The sequence below is a fragment of the Epinephelus fuscoguttatus genome, linkage group LG4 (genome assembly GCF_011397635.1).
Source record: "Epinephelus fuscoguttatus linkage group LG4, E.fuscoguttatus.final_Chr_v1".
Classification (NCBI taxonomy): domain Eukaryota; kingdom Metazoa; phylum Chordata; class Actinopteri; order Perciformes; family Serranidae; genus Epinephelus; species Epinephelus fuscoguttatus.
In genome coordinates this window covers 2,249,937-2,269,728 of record NC_064755.1, presented here as the reverse complement: position 1 = coordinate 2,269,728, position 19,792 = coordinate 2,249,937, and the positions used below count along the sequence as shown (strand labels likewise).

The 19,792-nt window shown below is 41.3% G+C and overlaps 1 protein-coding gene across 10 annotated transcripts in view; it reads left to right on the top strand.

Annotated features, from left to right (window-relative positions):
• ndrg4 (NDRG family member 4) overlaps window positions 1-16,062 on the top strand; it is a 151,170-nt gene extending 135,108 nt beyond the window's left edge. For 8 of the 10 annotated variants that reach the window (XM_049574473.1, XM_049574472.1, XM_049574477.1 and 5 more), the window contains 6 exons: window positions 48-99; window positions 1,479-1,526; window positions 4,204-4,239; window positions 4,393-4,444; window positions 4,659-4,697; window positions 7,471-16,062. In XM_049574473.1, coding sequence (XP_049430430.1) covers window positions 48-99; window positions 1,479-1,526; window positions 4,204-4,239; window positions 4,393-4,444; window positions 4,659-4,697; window positions 7,471-7,625 — 382 coding nt within the window. In that variant the 3' untranslated portion in view covers window positions 7,626-16,062. The remainder of the gene's footprint in view (window positions 1-47; window positions 100-1,478; window positions 1,527-4,203; window positions 4,240-4,392; window positions 4,445-4,658; window positions 4,698-7,470) is intronic. The other 2 variants (XM_049574474.1, XM_049574482.1) reach the window with 1 other exon arrangement.
• The last annotated feature ends 3,730 nt before the right edge of the window (window positions 16,063-19,792 follow it).

Here is a 19,792-nt window from a genome sequence, read left to right as displayed (position 1 = left end):
AAGGCCACCTCTAGCCATTTGTCTAAACATTGTAAACGTTCCTATAGGTGTCCTGTTATGCTGGTTGTGGGAGACAACGCCCCAGCTGAGGAGGGAGTGGTGAGTCCATCCATCTTTCTTTCCTGCACGACATTATCTACCCACTCTGAAAACTTTTTTCATCATGTACTGTATTTCTCTTTCATCAGCCATCTTCCCTCTTAGCTCACTTCTTTAACTTGACTGAAATAACCCTCTCCAGCTCCTGAGGAGCATTAGTCTATCTCAGCTCCTCCCCCTGTTGTTGCCTTGCTCAGTGTTTTGTACTTGGCATTTAAATCCAGTTAGTGACTGTTTGTTCAGTAAAACAGAAACAGGTCAGCCAGCAGAGATGTGTGTGTGTGTGTGTGTGCGTGCGTGCGTGCGTGCGTGCGTGCGTGCGTGCGTGCATGTCTGTTCTCCAGGGACCAGATGGCTTCACTCTGTCTCCGGGGGTTTTCTAGTTTGAAGTGGCCCAGATATTTATGCTTCTGCACCAGTTACTCTGCTGCATGTTCAAACTGAAATCAAATCACTCCTCTGTAAGATGGAGGAATGGGATGGGGGTACACGCGGGGAGGGTGGGGAGTGATGTTGTTATAAAAGAGAGAGAAAGAGAGAAAGATGGAAAGATGAAAAGTGACAGAGGGATGGAGGGAAGCAGCGTGAGAAAGTGAGAGCTGAACAGAGGTTGTTTTATCAAATGTGACAGATGGAGGTCATATTAATATTTTGTCTATTTTGCTCCCACTTATATGACACATTCCTTTGTACACAGTGAGCAGTGAATAATAGAGAATATGTTGAGAGAGGCACACATTTAAGGTCTATATTTGCAAATTCTGCAACTCATTTGCAAATATTTTATTGTAAATTTGCAAATCTTCATGTGATTTAAAATTATTATCTGATAGTAAATATTAGTTCTACAATTCTTCATTATGAGGACTTTAAATTAAACATTTGATGATTAAAAAGAGAGAAGCACATGCATTTCCACTGTGAGATCATATTTAACATGTCAGGGCAGTAAAATATGGAATTTGGCAAAGTGTGTGGAGGATTAAAGATTAAACGCAGCAGGAAGCATCAGAGAGCAAAAACATGTTCCATGTGTGTATGACACTGTGTGAGTGGTCATGCATGTGTGTGTGTGTGTGTGTGTGTGTGTGTGTGTGTGTGTGTGTGTGTGTGTGTGTGTATCTGTGCACATCTAACTACTGTGTATGTACACTGCTGCTGTGCTCTCAGCCTGCTGAAGTGACTCATCTCTGCACCACACTGCAGTATCTGGGTCATTCATGTACACACGGACTGATAAAGTCTCCATGTTTACATGCAGTACATCCACAGCTCCTCTTCAAATTCTGGCCATCTTTAATGCTCTATGAAGTTAAGAACTGTTTTGTTATTGCAGCTTTTGGGCTTATTCACTTCAATTTGCTGTTTTTGTCCTCAAGGTTGAGTGCAACTCCAAACTGGACCCAACCAACACGACGTTCCTAAAGGTAACTGTTTGTCCTCATGTCATCTACAACCACTTTATAAATAGACAAAATGTCTAATGTGTTGAGCAATCAAAACCCACACCCTGCGCACCACATTTCCTGGGTCAGCAAGGAACATGGAAACATTTACATGTTTCATGCCCAGAGGGGAGTGAGGTGCAACACAGCTGACATACATCCAAATCTTTTCACCAATCCTGTGTCATTCCAGTGAGCACAGACTCAACATGTCCAAGAGATAAAACCATAGGAACAGGCAGGGCATAGACCACAATGCTGCCGTACATATGTCTTTGGTGCTCACCCAGTTCAACAAGGCTGCTACCATGTAGAGTGTGCGAAGACCACAGTGGGAGGGTCCCTCCCTGCCTGTCTGCAGGCCTTGGAGATACTTAAAGGGATAGTGCACCCAAAAATGAAAATTCAGCCATTATCTACTCACCCACATGCCGAAGGAGGCTCAGGTGAAGTTTTAGAGTCCTCACATCCCTTGCAGAGATTCAAGGGGAGAGGGGGTAGCAACACAATTCCACCTAATGGAGGCTTACGGTGCCCCAGATTCAAACGTCCTCTGTTTTTAGTCTCATTGTAGCCTGTAGCTCTAACTGCTTCTCTGTGCACTGCGCTCACATGTGCGCGCTTGCGTGCGTGACCAGCGAAAGCACATGAACACACATGAACGCGGTGCCCATGTCTCACAGTCTTGCACAAGCGTGCACACGTGACCGCTTGTGCTCCATTAGGTGGAGTTGTGTTGCTACCCCCTCTCCCCTTGGATCTCTGCAAGGGATGTGAGGACTCTAAAACTTCACCTGAGCCTCCCTCGGCATATAGGTGAGTAGATAATGGCTGAATTTTCATTTTTGGTTGCACTATCCCTTTAAAAAGCCATCTCGCAAGGCATTTCTTGGGTAGGATCCTCACTAAAGCACACAAACAACTGTTTATTGTGTCTGATGGCGGCAATGAGCTGATGCCATTTTGCCTCCCTGTCCCCCTCATGGGGTGGAGGACAAAAGCCATCCAACTGTATAACTGTCAACCTCTACTTCCACTTTCCCAAACTTAATGCAAATTTTCAGTGGGCTAATGCTTGCTCGTGATTGGAGGACTGTTTTACCCATACAGTCCAGTAGAGGCCAGAACCTGTGTGAGATAGAACAGCTTTCCTAACATTATTATACGCCCTACATAATAAGTAGCTACATGCAAATTAGTCTTGATTCATTGCTGCAAAACCTGGTTTTTTTTTTTTTTTTACTATACTATATATATTTTTTTTTACTATACTATATATACTATATATATAAATACTATATGTAAAAGATTGCTAAAACTTTTATAAATGAATCTACTTAAAGATCTAGGGCTCTAGTTTCCTGGCGCGACGCAGAGTGGCACAGGGTGGTGAACCCCGCACAGAGCTAGTTTCGAGCAGCGCAACCTGAGGCGCGTTCAGTTTGGTAGACTGAGGTGCGCTGAGATGGGTGTGGCGGCGCAGCAGGGGGAGGTGTTGACAGATCCAGCTTGGCGCAGTGACAGTTTCATGCCAAAAGGATTCACTGAAGGTGTGCTAAAAGCTCGCCAGCTGAAACCAGGTCTACTGTCAGCGCAGGCAGAGCACAGCCAGTGTAAGCCGAAGTTTGGCTGACCAGCGGACAGTGCGCACACGTCACCAAAACCTCACAGGCAGGTTTCCAGAATATCAGGCACATTAACAATGCAATAAATACCCAAAAAAACACTATTCAATGCAACTATCTGCAATCAGCACATAAATGTATCTCTATATCGACTGTCCCGTCACATCTGATGTCAGATCAAAGGGGATTGGCACCGTTTGGCACGCGTAATGGAAACCCAACCTGATTTGATTAACACAGCTGCAAACTAATTAGTTCACATCCCTCTCAGCCAACCACAAACAGCCACAGCATCAGATAGGGAGTATATATTCAGCATCTGTCATCTTAGAAAAGTCAAAAGAAAAGAAACAGAGTGAGACTGCGAGAGAGAAAGAGAGAGCGCGCGCGCACGAGAGAAACGCAACATTGATTTACGATTGTGGTGACCTCCTCCCAGGCTACCTTTGCATCATCAGCCCGTGGAGGTCTGCTCACAGTTCCGTATATTCGGACACTGCAAGTAGACCTCCCGGACCAAAACATCAGTTTTCTCCTGGGGGAAGTTTGGCTGTCTGTCGCTGCTGCTCTCTTCTGCCATTGCGAATTGAGTAAACTCTCATTACGCCTTCGTGCGGCGCATTTAAGGACGAGGAGAGGGGCTCATGTGATTGGTGTGATGTGAATGGGCTGTGTAAAACCAACTCCACGCCTTCTCTCCTCCCTCTTTCTGACTTGCGCAGGTAGGCGGGACGGAGGTGGGAAAGACGAGTAGCTGCGCCAGCACGCACGATGTGCCAAACTTGCAAAATCCGCCTGGCCACACCCAGTTGGCGAAGCGCAGATGCACTGCGCCCCCGCCTCGCCCGGTCTGCAAAACTAGAGCCCCTAGTGTGTAGGATAACTTGTACAGTATAGAAATTACATCAAATTTGATATAATGACAAAAGAAGAACAAAAAAGTGAAAAAAGAATGAAAAAGAAGAAGGTGTACATTGGCTCTAGTTGTGAGCTGACAGCAGTTTGGTTCATTGATGCTCTCTCTTTTGTTGTAGATGGCTGACTCTGGTGGGCTTCCCCAGCTTACACAGGTAACACACAGACGAACAGCCTAGCATAATCAACATGCTGCCACAGCATCAATTGAAATGTAAAACTTCAGATAGACCATAAGTATATCGTGTATTTGACAATATTATTCTCAAATTCAATGACATTAAAACTCTGATGTCTTTGTTTTCCAGCCTGGGAAGCTGACTGAAGCCTTCAAGTATTTTCTGCAGGGAATGGGCTACAGTAAGTACCCTTACAAAGGGACTGTTAGTGAGTGAGAGTGTGAGTTTAAATCTACAGTATGTTTGTGTTTTTGCCCTTACAGTAATTTCTTCTAGCAAGTTATTTCAGCAGTATTATTGTAGACTTGTGTGAGTGTGTTGTGATGTCATGTATTTCACATGACACATGAGCTGTGTTAATCTTGCCCTCTGTTTCCCTTGCCTCGTTCTCTCAGTCGCTTATGTGAAGGATCGGAGGTTGAGTGGAGGGCCAGGTATTTCCTCCTCCCCCTTCACCTCTGACCTCTTATTGCTGCCCTGTTTGATGACATTGGCATTTTGGAATTCATTTTTAATTTCATTTGGTTATGAATACAATATTTCGGGCTGTTATGTTTTTGGGGTTTTTTTGCTATCATTTCTAGTGTTTTAGTGGGGTTTTTTTGGTTTTGTTTTTTAATCCCAAGGACCCCATCATTGTTTTATCAAAAATTTCTTCCTCCCATGAAAAAATATACTGCCCTTACTTCCCCTTCCCCCCATTCCTTTACCATTGCATCTCCAGTACTGCTCTTTGCATGGCCTTCAGCTAGCTTTGAGCACAGCATTATGGAAGTTTGTATTAAATGACCGTGTTTTTAAATAACCACCAAGTAAGGGCTTTTAGGCTTTAAAGGAGAATGGCCGAGAGAACATTAAATAGTTTCTCTATTTCTCAAATGAGCAATTCAGTGTAACTACAGCAGTGCTTATTGCAGTTGGACTTTTTACTCTAGTGGCTGACGTGAAAACACAAATGGCTCCATCTAGAAACATTACAAAGACTTACTCCCTATGTACATATAAACAGCTAATTCTAAGGTGAGAACACAACAATTCTTATTTTCAGGTCATTGCACACTAAAGAAAACATATATATTCTATTTCTGCCTATATACTCTGCTAAATCCTACACACTGGTCCTTTCAAGCTGTAATGGTCATTTTTGTGGCCTTAAATATTACCACTAATATATACAAATGTGAAAAAAATAAAAAATAAAAAAATCAGTTTCCATGCTTAAACCATTCCAGCTATTTACTGTTTTCCTGAGTTGTATTACTGTAAGTCAAGAAACACTAAAACTAATCATAAAAACAGACAAATGAAATAAATTCAGGGTTATCAGCTTTTTAAAGCTGCACTAATCCATATTTGTATAATAACAATGGATCAAATCATTGTGTGCCTTGTGAAAGGGGTCATTTGTTGTAATGAACCCACAGAGAGACATACTTAACCTCTGCAGTTCTTTGCAGCTCTACAGTTTCTTTTTTGCCTCTTGAGGCTTGAGGTTATGGTTTTCTACCCGCAAAGTTCACTATCATCAGCCCTATTACCATCATAAGAAAAAGCTCTGATAAACCCAAAGTGCACTACCTTATAATCACCAAAAGACAGACTAAATACCATTTGTAACTAGCTGGTTAGCATAGTTTAGCATTGTGTAGCTTGAGAACCAGATATTTTTCTCAGGGGTTGGTAGAGACCAAAACAGAGCTAAAAGAAAAATGGACTGTAATTCATCGGGTGGCCAGAAACATGACTCCATATAAATGCTACATCAAATAATACAGCTTTAAGGCAGAGTAAACACTGTAATTGTAGAGAAACATTTAATCCTAGACTCATCACAATTAATACATAAAGCTTGATGGGTTATTCCAATGCATTCTCATCTCAATTCGTCAACTTTTTCTGTGGACTTTCTCACCTACTTATGATGCTCCTCCTGCATCTGTTGTTGACATTCCAGTACACCCTGACAATTTACTCTTGTTAGATGCATTGTGTCTTTTCAAAATAAGCTTCCCTTTTTACAGGAAATGTAGTTTCTTCTCGTTAGATGCATACAAACTTTTTTCAAAATAAACTTACAACGGTGGTAAAACACCTTCTATTGAAGGTGCTGTGAAAAGAAAGCATGTGGTTACGTTAAAGGCAACAAAAACACTTGAACAAAAGCACCTGGTTAGGCTTAAGCAACAAAGGATTAAGAAGATTTATGCACTGGGTTAGGTTTAGAGGACAAAAGCACATGGTTAGGTTCAGGCAACAAAAGGTTTATAAAAAAAAAAAGGTTTAGGTATAGGAAACAAAAGCACTTTGTTAGGTTTAGGGAACAAAGACACTTGATTAGTTTAAGAGAGCAAAACCACTTGGTTAGGTTTATGGAGCAAAACCACTTGGTTAGGTTTAGGGAACAAAAGATTGGGAAAAATGCTCAGGTTTAGGTTTGGCTTTCACACAGGAAGCGTACAACGGGCTCCCCAGTAAAAGTCCGGGGTTTGTTGGACCCATCCACCACCCCTCCTGTCTGGCATATAGGGACTTTCTAGGTCCCTATATTAGGTCGTTACTGGTGGTGAAAATGATGCCAGCTGGTACATTTCATAACACCACGAAAGGGGCCTTTGTACGTTGCTTACGTGTACATCCACTAATATAGTGCCAGTATGTGACAACTTCAGCTGACTGCTCCGTGAACCACTGCCGCCACCTGGTATATATTATACCACCATGAAAGGTGCCATTGTGCATCGGTATCTAACACCCAGATTACTGACAAAGCGAAGTTATTTGACGAGTTGGGAATTAGAACAGGCTGGTTATTGCTGACCTTGAAAACAGCTGTTGATTGAACAATCTCAATTCAAGGCCCACTTGCTGACTTGTTCTAATACAATTAATTAATCAGTTTAATACAATTAATAATAATAATGTTCCAGTAGGAGAACAGAGCTTTATATAACACAAAGTGCATGGTGCTGTCAATGTGTCTCTGTGTAGACACATTGACAGCTTTATTTATTAACCCTTACCATTCAGGGCTGTTGAGTAAGCCAGGCAGCTTCCTTTTCTCACCAGCTACAAAAAGGGATGTTCTTCAGTTCTACACATTGGCATGTATTCCCATTATCTCCACAATATTAACTGATAAAACATGTATTTCTTTATTTATAACATGTAATGCTGACTTCTTATTTTCATTTCTGCCAATCTTCCCAGTGCCCTCTGCTAGTATGACCCGCCTGGCTCGTTCCAGGACAGCCTCCCTGACCAGCGCTAGCTCCATGGATGGGTCCCGCTCCCGGGCCTGCACCCACTCCGACAGCACCGAGGGAGTCGGGACCGTCACCCACACCATGGAGGTGTCTTGCTGAGGTGCCAGTCAGTCATAGAAAGAGGGAGGAAGGGGCTGGAGGGATGGAGAGAGAAAGAGAAAGATGGAAGGGATGACAGCAAAGAAGAGAAGAAGGAGAGTGGGGGGTGTGAGGAAAATGTGAAGTAATAAAGGTGTGACTACCTCTCCATAGTCAGACATGGTAGATGGTAGAATGAGACAGCAACAGGAAGGACATTTCATGAAATAAGGTGGATACAGCTCTCTCTGTCTTAATCTTTCTCCTCCAGATCCCTTTGTCTGCCATCTTCTTAGCTCCTCCACTGTAAAATACCATATGCACCTTTAAATATCCACCTCAACCCCATCCCGGTCGCCCAGCACTTAAAGATTTAAGCAACTGTTTTTATTCTTGCAGTGTCATTCTTGTATTTGCTAACTGTCTCCTCATTCTCTCCCTAACCCCCCACCCCTCCACAAAAAAAGAAAGTAACCCCATCTGTTAACAGTCCACACAGCAATACATGATACAACAGCTGCTGTTCATAATGTAAGATGGAATTCTGTCAAAGAAGGTGAAAGAGCAGGACATAGCAAGGAAAACAGAGGTGGTCCTATCATGAAAAAGTGTTATGCATCATTGTTTTGCAAGCAGTTTATTATTTTGTTGTATGAACAAAATGTGAGTATCTCTCTCTGTGTTGTTTGTAAGAGCTGGCTATTTAGAGCTGTAAGGAGGTGTGTGTCCAGAATTTGACAGACAACAGAACACAGCCAAGTGCATCTGAGGTGCTTAGAGACTATGTTAACTTTTTTTAGTCTAAGAGCATAGCCAGACTACACAACACCAATTTAAAGCTGCACTTAGTAAGATTTTATATCAAACTTGTTAACTACACTTTGAGTACAAAAAAGTGATATCATCTGCATACAGACATTTCAGGCCCCCAGTCGTAAGCAAACTGAGATCTAGCCACTACACCACCGGGGAGGTTAGCTGACACAAATACAGCTCCATCCATTTTTATTACTTTGAGTATGATTATCTGTACATGATATGGCCAAAGTATAACTTGCCCATTCGTGCATAAATTATTACGACCTCAGTCAGGATTTGTTTCTTAAGTGTTTGTTTCTTTTTAGGCATAAAATAAAAATTATTAAGTTAATCAAGTTCAACATGCATTTTTCAAGGACATCTTTACATTTCCACTCGGATGGACAGCATGCGTTTAAGCTTTCAACTGAAGAAATATTAACAAATTTAAAGACTGATATACATCATGTGAAACTATAAAAAAATATATATTTTTAATGTTGTTAAACTAGTATGTTAACATACACATATATTCTAATATTGTTCAGTGCCATGCAAAAGCATGAAACTTTGCTCCTGACTCTTCAGATTCTCCTCTCTTATTCTACTTCTCTCTCCTGTACCTACCTCCCACCCTCCCTCATTCAGCTCCTTCCTCTTCATTCCTCAGACCACCCCCAACCCACCTCCACCTGTTGAACTATATGATTTTTTCAATGAACATTTTCTGTAAAAATAACCAAAATATTGTCAAAATATTGTTCCTGTTACAAAACCAGTACATTATATTCTAATAGCATAAATCAATTTATTTTTCAGTCAAGAAAATCACTGCAGATGAAGATTTTCAAGATCAACAAAGTTTCAGTAATAGTATTAATTATACAGTAGTTGATATATAGGCAGCGATGCATGATGTCCAGGTTAGTGGACAGATGATTAATTGTAATTTCCTCACAATATACAATGAATACATGGAAAAATTAACAGCTGTATTATTCCTTAGATGGTACTTGATGTTACCAGATTTTTTTTTACCTGCCAGGGTCTCCTATCTACATCTCTTGCATTCAGTCAGCCATCTTTGTTGTGAGAGATTTATGTTGCACTGACAACACCTGGCCAATGGGTGGGAGTGTATGGTATGGTGCACTAGGGTCCACTGTAATGTATTAAATGCAACTATAGCATCAAAAGTCATGCATATACAAGAGAATGGCTTTTAAATAGCTGTCCACTGCAGTGACTACTATGTATGAAAGTGCTAGACTTTCATTTGAATGATCTTGATTTTGAGCAAGATGACAGTCTGTGATTTGTTAGCCACTGGAGTCCATCTATTGTTTAATATTTAAAAAAAGCATAAAGTGACTGATACAAATATACAATCCAATGTAGTAGCAGTAAAGTAACTATGAAGCACTTAATCAACAAACAACAGGAACTGGACTTGTGTTTGCAGACTTTAATCACTAATAATCACTTTTTGTGAAATTGTCAATATCCTAAAAAGATGGGTATGGAACTGCTTAAAAGTTTTAGGTACAATGTTTGTATGTAGCATGTAAATTTACAAATAGAATTATGCCCAATAGAGGAATATTATTGTAGATGTAGGAGCTGAATTAGTGCCCCACAAATGATGTTACATCCTTAAAAGTACAGTTACGTAATTATCGTAAAGTTATGGAGGTTAGGTTTAGGGTTCCAAACACGTATCTACAGGGGAAATCCCGGGGTAAAGTCTTCGTTTTTGTGACCCATCCACCATCCCAACCTGCCTCCTTACAAATCTGCTTGGGACTGCTTCCTTTTGTACTCCTTTTTTATTGGTCACATGATCCCAGCCTTTCAAAATACATGGGATATGTACAAATTTAGTTGCATTACTTTTTGTAGGAAAATGTATGAACAGTTTATGAGAACAGCATGAGCGCTGTATGGAGCATCACAGACTGGTCAGGCTGGTGAACATGACACATCACATTATTAGGGACCGAGCCTAGAGGCAGAGGACTGCTCAAGGAGCAGTCCTCGCCAAAGGCGAGGACCCTCTTGTTTTTGCTGCGTGCGTTTATTAGTGACTGGGCCCAACAGCAGTGGACTACTCACAAAGCAGTCCTCGCCGAAGGCGAGGACCCTCCCTATAGTCTTTGCTGCGTTTATTCCTACAGACCAGTCCTCGCCAAAGGCGAGGACACTATTGTTTTTGCTCCGTTTATTCTTTATTATTCTTCTTTCTCCCGCCGCCTCTTTGAACTGGAATTTGACCCCCTAAACATGCTCAAAAACTCACCAAAATTGGCACGCATATCAGAACCGGTGAAAAATTTTAGAAAATGATGACATTAACCCCTAAAGTGCCAAAATGGGCTCTCTAGCGCCACCTAGGCACACAAAAATGGCCGCCACGGCCTGTAGGAATGTCGTAGAAACATGAAACCAAAAGTGGCGTGTTCGTCTCATCAAGACCTAAAAATCACGCGCTGACACCCCTGACCTAAATCCAACAGGAAGTGAGATATTTGCCCTTTCAAAGTAAGATTTTGCCTTAAAACTGCCTTTCCTAAAAAATCTTCTTCTCATACACCACTTATCCAATCGGCTTCAAACTTGCACAGATGACAGATCAACTCGTTCTAATCAAAAGTTATTCGTAACTTTTTCATTACTCGCTTCGTTTGGATTTTATGGCCTCCATAAGGTGAGATGTCAGAAAAACGTCCTGACGATCTTCGACAGCTGTCCCGTAGGAAATGAATGGCAGCAGGGGGGAGAAAGACACCAATCTTAGGGCTTTTTCTAGCATTTACAGCGTCTCCATACTTTGTGCTACAGACTCCATTCCAACTCTCAAATGTTGCCACAGGTCTCATCTATTCACTCATGTTTTCATCTTCTTCATATCTTTTACCGTTTTTGATCTGTGCCTCTCAAAGTACCATGAGCAAAAGTGGAGAAATTCTCAGTTTACAATGGGTGTGTATTGCATGGAATGCTGTGAGCTAGAGTGGAGAGGGCTCTAAAAATTGTCTAAAACTTTTGTCTTTAACTCGCTCATACGGCCACAATTTTCACTGTACAGACACAATTTATACCACAAAACGTAGGAAAATTTGTCCTGCTCACAGATATGTTGACATGGAATCTCTCACACGTACACATTTTTGCTGAGTGGCTCCAAAGCGAAGGGAGCGCCGATTTTTTTCTCATTCACTCCCATGTAAACTCAGAGGAGAAATTTCTGGAAACAGCTTAGGTGCAACACATTTTAAACTTGCTCCTCTGACCACATTTTTGACTGTAGACATATAAAACAAGACACGTGCGTTCACGAGACGTGGCTGTCTCTCACAATCACTTTATTTTCTTGATTGGACCAACGGTTTGGGTATGGGAAGGACTTGTTTGAGGAGTTCAAACCCATATTAAACAGCCTTTGCTGATCTGCTCTCATGAGCTCTGTGTGTGCCACAGGTGCAGGCAAGTCATTAATCGCCATGACAACGGCTGCACACACAGACACAGCCACAGGCTCTCTCTGTCTGTGTGTCTCACAATCTTTAAAGGACAGATTACAGCAGCAGAAACTTCATTTGAAACAGCAAATACACATTATTAACCCCTACAGTGCCAAAATGGGCTCTCTAGCGCCACCTAGACACACTAAAATGGCCACTACAGCCCATAGGAATGTCGTATCAAGATCAAACCAAAACTGGTGTGTTTGACTTACAAATCACGCATTGACACCCATGACCTGATTCCAACAGGAAGTGAGGTATTTGACCTTTCAAAGTAAGATTTCGCCTCAAACGTGGTCTCAGGAAAACACATCTCCTCCTACACCGTTTATTTAATCAGTTTTAAAGATGCACACATGCCACCTCAACTGCTACTAAACAGATCTTCTGTATAACTTTATCTCTCTCATCATCACATTATTTTCATGATTGGACCAACAGTTTGGGAATGGGAAGAACTTGTTCGAAGAGTTAAATCTCCACTAAAAGAGGTGTCTCTGTGTTCTGTCTGTCTCTCTCTGCTCTTCTGCCAGGTGCACTTACTTAATTACCATGGCAACCGCTGTCACACACAAACTCACAGAAACATGATGTCTGTGCGTGTGTCTACATCTTACATTCAGACATGACAGGGGCACAATCTCCATTTTAACCCTTTAGGTGCCAGAGTTAATTGAGCAAAATATTCCATTTTCATTTCAACATTTCAAAAGGCTGTGGCTTGAAAGTGGTGACAGATAAAGGCATACTGTAAATGAGAAAACTATTCATCATGACCCAAAGTTTGTGATGGGAGTAAATTAACTCATCTAATTTGCATACTGTGGCATCACCAGCAGGCAGCCATATTGGATTTCATAAATCTCAGTCAAAGAACATTTTGAACAGATTTACACAGTAGATTTATTTTGTTTTGTGTTGTTTTTGTCATGTCTTCCTCAAAATGAAAGAAGAGGAATCTGATGGGAATAAATTCGCCCATCTAATTTGCATAATGTGACATCACTTCTGCATACCTACAGCTACAGAAAACATTCAAACATCAAACCGTTCAGCTCTGTAAGGATTTTCTGATGTTTGTGGCAATATGTTTGATGTTTCTAAATAATTCACAGTGACGACATATGCTGGGGGCCGAAACGGGCGTGAATTGGTTTTTGAAATTCAAATCTTCACCTTATTATTGCCATTTGGAGTCACATTAGTGTAATGTTGCTGAGTCCAGCTTTAAACTGCGTGTCACCTCACATGTCTGAACCAATCCACTACATGAATATAGGCTAGAATAAGTATTTATTGATATGTATATGCATGCGAACGTTGTCTTAGGGCATTCTAGTATCTGAGTAGTATCTAGTATAAGGGCATTCTTCGTTAACCCTTTACATATGGCTCGTTAAAGAGAGCCAAGGATGCAAATCACCATCATCAATCTGCAACTCCAGTGCATGGATGTGGTTCTGGCCATAGTCGGCTCTTTGTGGTCTCTAACAGGACAATCACACTCTGACCCAAACCAAACTAGACCAGGGGGACCGAGGCAGGACCGGGTCGACCCAACAACTTCTCTTTCTGGGTCACAACCAAAGAACTGGCAGCAGCCTTCCCTTACAGCATCCAGCCCCTCTCCATGGATAAGCCAAAGCTATCCTCCCCCAACCCAACATACACAAACACAAACCACATACACATTTTCAAAAACCTTTTCAAATGAAACCTGCATGGGTTGTGCTTTCATGTAGCCCTTTTCCACCACATTAGCTCTGGTTCTTCAAGTGGTTCTGTTCAGGACTCTTGGAACCTTGGTGCTATCCAGCAAACCAGCCTGTGTTTTGTGTATGATCAGAACCATTGTAATCAAGGACATGTAAACAGAGGAAGTTGCACAATACCAAACTGAAGTAAACAGTGGCAAAAGCACGAATTACATTTATTACCTGTGAACTTTTGTTCTATTATTACAGATTTCTCACTTGACTTCTCAATTTTTGCCTTCTCCATCCTCTATTTCCAACCTGTGGAATATGACACGCCAACTGATGTCATCACAGTTGGCACTTCAGGGGTCTCATCTATAAACACTTCATACAAACAAAACAAGCAAAAGTTGTGATGTAAACAGACTTTATGGGGAAAAACTTTGACCCATGCATTGCTTACAAACATTTTGGAGGCGGTATATTGGCGAGGTGGAAGCCTGACTGTTGAAATTGTTGAATATTTTTTAGTATATGCTGTTTTTGGCTTTTTTCTGTATGCACATGTTTAGTATGAATCTGATGCATTGTTTTATAAATGAGACCCCAGGTCAAGACAAACCTCTTATGTTTTGGTTTCAGGTGAGAACCAACTTTTCAGGTGCTAAACCAATTTATTTGAGGTCAAAATGCTTTGAACAGTTCAAAATTAGGTGTGGGAACTGGAACGGTACGGCGGTATTAGAGATATTAGAGACCTAAGCAAAAGAAAACACATAAATACACAAAATTCACACTCAAGACGGAATCCATTGTAGTCAGTGTGTGTTTTGATGTGATGTGTGACCATAATGTCACCAGCATAGTAGATGTATATAAATGTAGTTTTAGACTAGTGAAGCTGTGTGTTGTTATCTGCTGTAATACTGGACCACCTTGTCAATTGTGATCAGAGATGGGGTCCCTTGGTTTAATGAACAGTATTCATGTACCATAGTCACCCTGTTTTCTCCAGTTTTACAAAAAAAACAAACCCTTTGGTCCCCTGTCAGAAGGGGTGTAGCTTCCAGTTGCTGAGGTGTGCACTTCCCTGAGGTGGCCTGTAAGGGGCGGGGCTTTTTTGGAGCCATTTGGGCGCCAAGCTCGGAATGTAGGGCAATCCCCAGCCACCTTAAAAAAACAAAAACAAAAACAAAAAAAAAACCTTTCCCCCCAAAAAATCACAAGGTGCCCCGGCTCTCACAGGCAAACCCAGTCGCACCCTAAAGGGCTATCAGCTGAAGTCACTTTTTAATATGTGGGTAGTGTAGGTTGTGTTTCTGAGAACCAGGGGGCCCTAGAGACTAGCAGATTGATAAGATTTTTTTTATCAAGCAAAGAAGACAAGGAATTGTTATCCAAACATAGAGAGAGATTCTGACCTGAAAATGTAAATGAATGAATGAATGTTAAAGGAAAAAGAATGTGATATTATTTGATTTTAAGCTGGAGAGATTGTTGTTGAATTGTGTGAAATATCCAATAAATGTAAAAGTTTGAAGAAAAAAAATTGACATATGGGAAGGAGAGATTATGAGAACATATTAGACAGTCAGATCAAACACCTCAGTTTCTCCTCACGGAACCTCATGGATGAATTTCATGAACACTCAAGTTTGCATGTAGCGGAGTACATCTTCAGTGTTTATCTTTTCACCAAGCTAGTTTCTGCCATCTACTCCAACACGATTTCTACCCAAACTGCCTGGGGGGCTCCTGAATGTATTTTGTCCTTTTTGAAGTGCTGTACAGTATTGTCAACCTACGCCTCTCAGAACCACACACTATGCTTTGCCCTGCCCCACATCTTTAACATTTAACCCTGTATATGAAAACCCAGCTCCTTCCTGCTCTGCCTCAAGGTCTATAAATAATGATGTTAAGTAGCGATTTGTGAAAGTCGACAGCTCCTGTAAGCTGGCTCTCGATCAGTTCATATAGACCTTAATCCTCCTTGTTCTTGTAGATGCTTTTTATTTCTAGAGCAGGTGACCTGAACCGAACACTCTAACACTACTGTATTGTTAAGAAAACTTCAACATATTTCTGCTCCTCTTCCCTCTAAGTTTCTCTTTTTTTAGGTAACAATAGGGTGTATCCTCATCTTGGTATAATATTGGTTCATGTGTACTACTATTCTTCTTCTTCAAACTGCCATTATGATTGATTTGTATTGAGCAATAAGTTCTTTTTTTCATGTTTGGTTGTTTCATATTGTGGGAGTCTTCCCTATGAGCTTGTTTGTATTCACAACAGTAGAAGGACTCTTACCTACTTTGCTGTCATTCAGATATGTAATGTAAAGTCTAAATATATTATATACAAATAAATATAAAAAGTAATCTGTCTGTCCATGTACTGATCAAGTAACAAGTAAGAAATAAAGTCTTTATGTCAGAATTTTGTGGAGTCAGGTGTCTGATCATTTTATGTTATGCTGACATGTTTCAATATGTGGTGAGCAGCTCTGACTTTAGTTTGCACAGATCTCACCTTTATTGTGTCAAAATCACATTTCCTTTGTTTCTGAGATTTATATTATTAGCATCCTGTAGAATTCACCTAAATTCACCTGAAAACCCTATCCAAGGCATATCTTAAGTAAATTGCAAGCTGTTCTTGTTCCACTTTTGGTACATATTTATTCATAGTCTCGTGTAAAAATAACATTGAAGTTGTGTCCCCAGCAGTCAGAATCACTTGCTTCTGTCAATAAGTTAAATACGTTTCAACACAACAAAATAAAAGTTTTTTTTTTATCTATCTTGACCTGAATATTGTCTTGAAAAAAGATGCTGAAGATGACTTCAAGAGGGAGGTATTAGCTGACAAATGCAATGGGATCATATTATGAAGACACACATAGTCAGAATTCAAAGTAAATAATAACATCACAGAAAATAAGGTTTTTCTCGGTTTAGTCCAGGCGCTTAGAAACACAAAAATAGGGTAAAACAATGAACTGAATGTATGAACATGATTAAAAAACTAATAAACACAGACAGAGAAGTCTATTTAGGAGCTTACTATATAAAAAACACTTCTACAAAAACCTATACTGATAAGAAAAACTGTTTTTTAAGACAACAGAGGAGCAATTTGTTTCTCATTTCTGTACGCTTCAGTCTATGATGACAATAAGGGGTTAACAGAGGTGGGAGAAAGTCACACGTGCAAATCATGAGCAAGTCTCAAGTCATAACCTTCAAGTGTCAAGCAAGTCCCAAGTCACTGTAGTGAAAATCAATCAAGTGAAAGGGAACAACATAAAGGGGTGAGTTTTTTTAGGATATATATGTAGATTTACTGAAAGAACTATATTTCCCAAGATCCTTTGTTTGTTGTTAATTTCAGTGTTCTGGTAATGAGCCAATGTATTCTCAATTTGTGATGTACACTGAGCCAATTAGAAAGAACTTTGGGGGTGGGGAAAAAGTCAAGTTCGGGAGAGATGATACAGTCTTGGGTGAAGGGGGGAGAGTGGTGTGTTGATGCTCGGCGAAAAGATGCTTAACGTCGAGGTGGACAATATTTGCAGACTAAAATCAATTTTCAATCAATCAGTTTTATTTATAAAGCCCAATATCACAAGTCACAACTGGCCTCAGAGGGCTTTACAGCATACAACATCCCTCTGTCCTTAGGACCCTCGCAGCAGATAAGCAACCCCCCCCCCAAAAAAACCTTTAACAGGAAAAAAAAGGGGGCCAGCGCAAGTATTATTTTGCAGCGAGTGCACATTACATGACTGGCCGACCAATCTTGAGTCGCGGAGACTATCGTAATCTTTTCAGTGTTCATACCTGGCAATGTGTGTTTCTGTCATCGGGAGTCTCGCCAACTAAGTTACGACCTGTGAGCGCACACCACAAGATTTCTCCATCGAGCTCTTGCCGAAAGAGCCCCAGATAACACGGTGATGTCAACAAACTACCTTTTGTCACGTGTGAACAAAACAGGATATTATGAAGTTCCCCGGTGCTAAACATTACTTGTCAACATGGATGTCCGACAGCTTGGAGCTCTGCAGGTCGTTTGCGCTGAGAAGAAACAGGAAAAGAAGAAAAGGATTTGGGTGAAAGAATGGGTTTCTGCACGTGGATTGCGTGGGTTGTCAATTCTGCAGAGTTGGAGGTGAGTTCTATGAATGAAAATCGGTTGCCACTGTGCCACTAGCCTATTAGCTTGCATTGCACTGTCTATATAGTTTATGCATGTATTCTGACCCAGATTGTTCTTGCAAGGAAAGACACCAGATTTATCCACTAGAGAACGTCTGTCCTTGACCCTGCGCTATCTGGCTACAGGTGGGTTATTTAAATTGCGTGGAAGTAAAAATAAAGCAATGGTCTCTGTTGCTGTATGTGTAATAGTCCTTTTCGTTTGTTTTTTGATCCAGGAGAAATGTTCCGGTCCCTCTGCTTCCAGTACAGGATTGGGACCAGCACAATCTCTGCTATCGTCATGGAAACGTGCGGCTTTGTACGATGCCATGAAGAATGCTTTCTTGAAGGTGAGTTTACTTTTATGGCTAGCTGTTAAAGGTTATTCAACAGTAGTTAATATTTAAAGGTATGTCTAGACATCTACACCCTAAACTAGGCCTAGTTTTAATTTCTGCTGTTTAAAACCAAGTGAGATCATATACAAACAGCATTTACTGCAGCAACAGAAAGTAATTGTACACTATTTCTTCTTTTCCATCAGACACCTTCAACAGAGGCAGAATGGCAGGCAATAGCCCACAGTTTCTCCCACAAATGGCAGTTTCCACATTGTCTTGGGGCTTTAGATGGTAAGCACATCCAGATACAGCCTCCAGCAAAAGTGGCAGCATATACCTGAACTACAAGGGCAGGTTCTCTGTGGTGCTGATGGCTGTTGTGGATGCACGGCACAGATTCATCTACGCCAGCGTGGGGACCCAAGGCAGAGCATGTCATTGGTCATTCAGGCTCTCAAGAAAACTGTAATGTGTGTGCCGCGCACTTGTGGTCGGTGTGCTGGTGCAGTATGGTGGTGCTGGAGAGGTCAGTAGTATGTCTTTTTTTAACCTGGAAACTGTTGCTGGGTCATTGATCAGCTCGAGTTCCACAGCCACTTGGTTATGACGCAAAGTGGCTGGATCTTTCTGTGTATACCGCCACCATTTGCTTCAGGACATCAAGCTTTTGTGTTTCGTTGTCATCCTCCCTCCTGCATTTCCTTCCCCTTGGAGGAGCTGCAGGAGGAGCGCATTCATCTGGTGTAGTGGGGGAAGATGGGGATGGCAATGTGGTACATGTAGATAGTGACGGTGGAGATGATTCTGAATTTTCTGACAGGTCCAGGTTCAAAGACTCCTTATGACATGATAAATTCAGCTGGATGCAAAATTTAAATAGTTCAGTAGACATCCCAAATGTAAAATGCAAACATGTGGTCTATGTACACTTGATGCAACTACACTACCATTTGCTGCGTAGAACTGTAACGTCAGGAAAGAAAGTGTACTCACAGTCGTCTCACACGCATGATGGACAATGTGCTTTTTAATGAAATCCAGAGCCACCAGAAGCCACCTCTGCCTTGTAGTTAAGGGCTTGGTCCCACTCCCACTTGGTCTCGGCTTGATAAGCCAAGAGAACCGTGTGCACAAACTTGCCACTCTTGTCTTCACTTCTTCGACTGTGAACCAAAATTCAGAGAGGAATGTGAATGCATGCCATAGCCACGATGCAACATAGTACAAGATCAACGTTGAACACAACAAATTGTAATCACTGAAGGTATCCTCATTTATCAAATGAGACAGGTGATATTACATAAAATTTCCATGAGCCAAAGCGCCAAAAGCCAAAAAACAGTGTGTTCGTTGTGAACTTCTAAAACTGATCGGAACTGTTGGCATTTATAGCGCCATGTTTTTATTTTGCATAGCTAGTATCCACTGTTGCAAAAGCTTGTGGTAACCAAAAGCGCTATGCTCACCTGGTACCTGCAGCCTGTCTGCAGTCGCCCTCCATGCCTTTTCTTTCTCCAGACGGTCGTGGTAACTTGGAGATGACACATTGTAAAGGCATGATTATTCCTCCCAGTGTTGAATTCGATCTGCCTCCAGGGCCCGGGTCCAAACACAACGTGCTCCCCG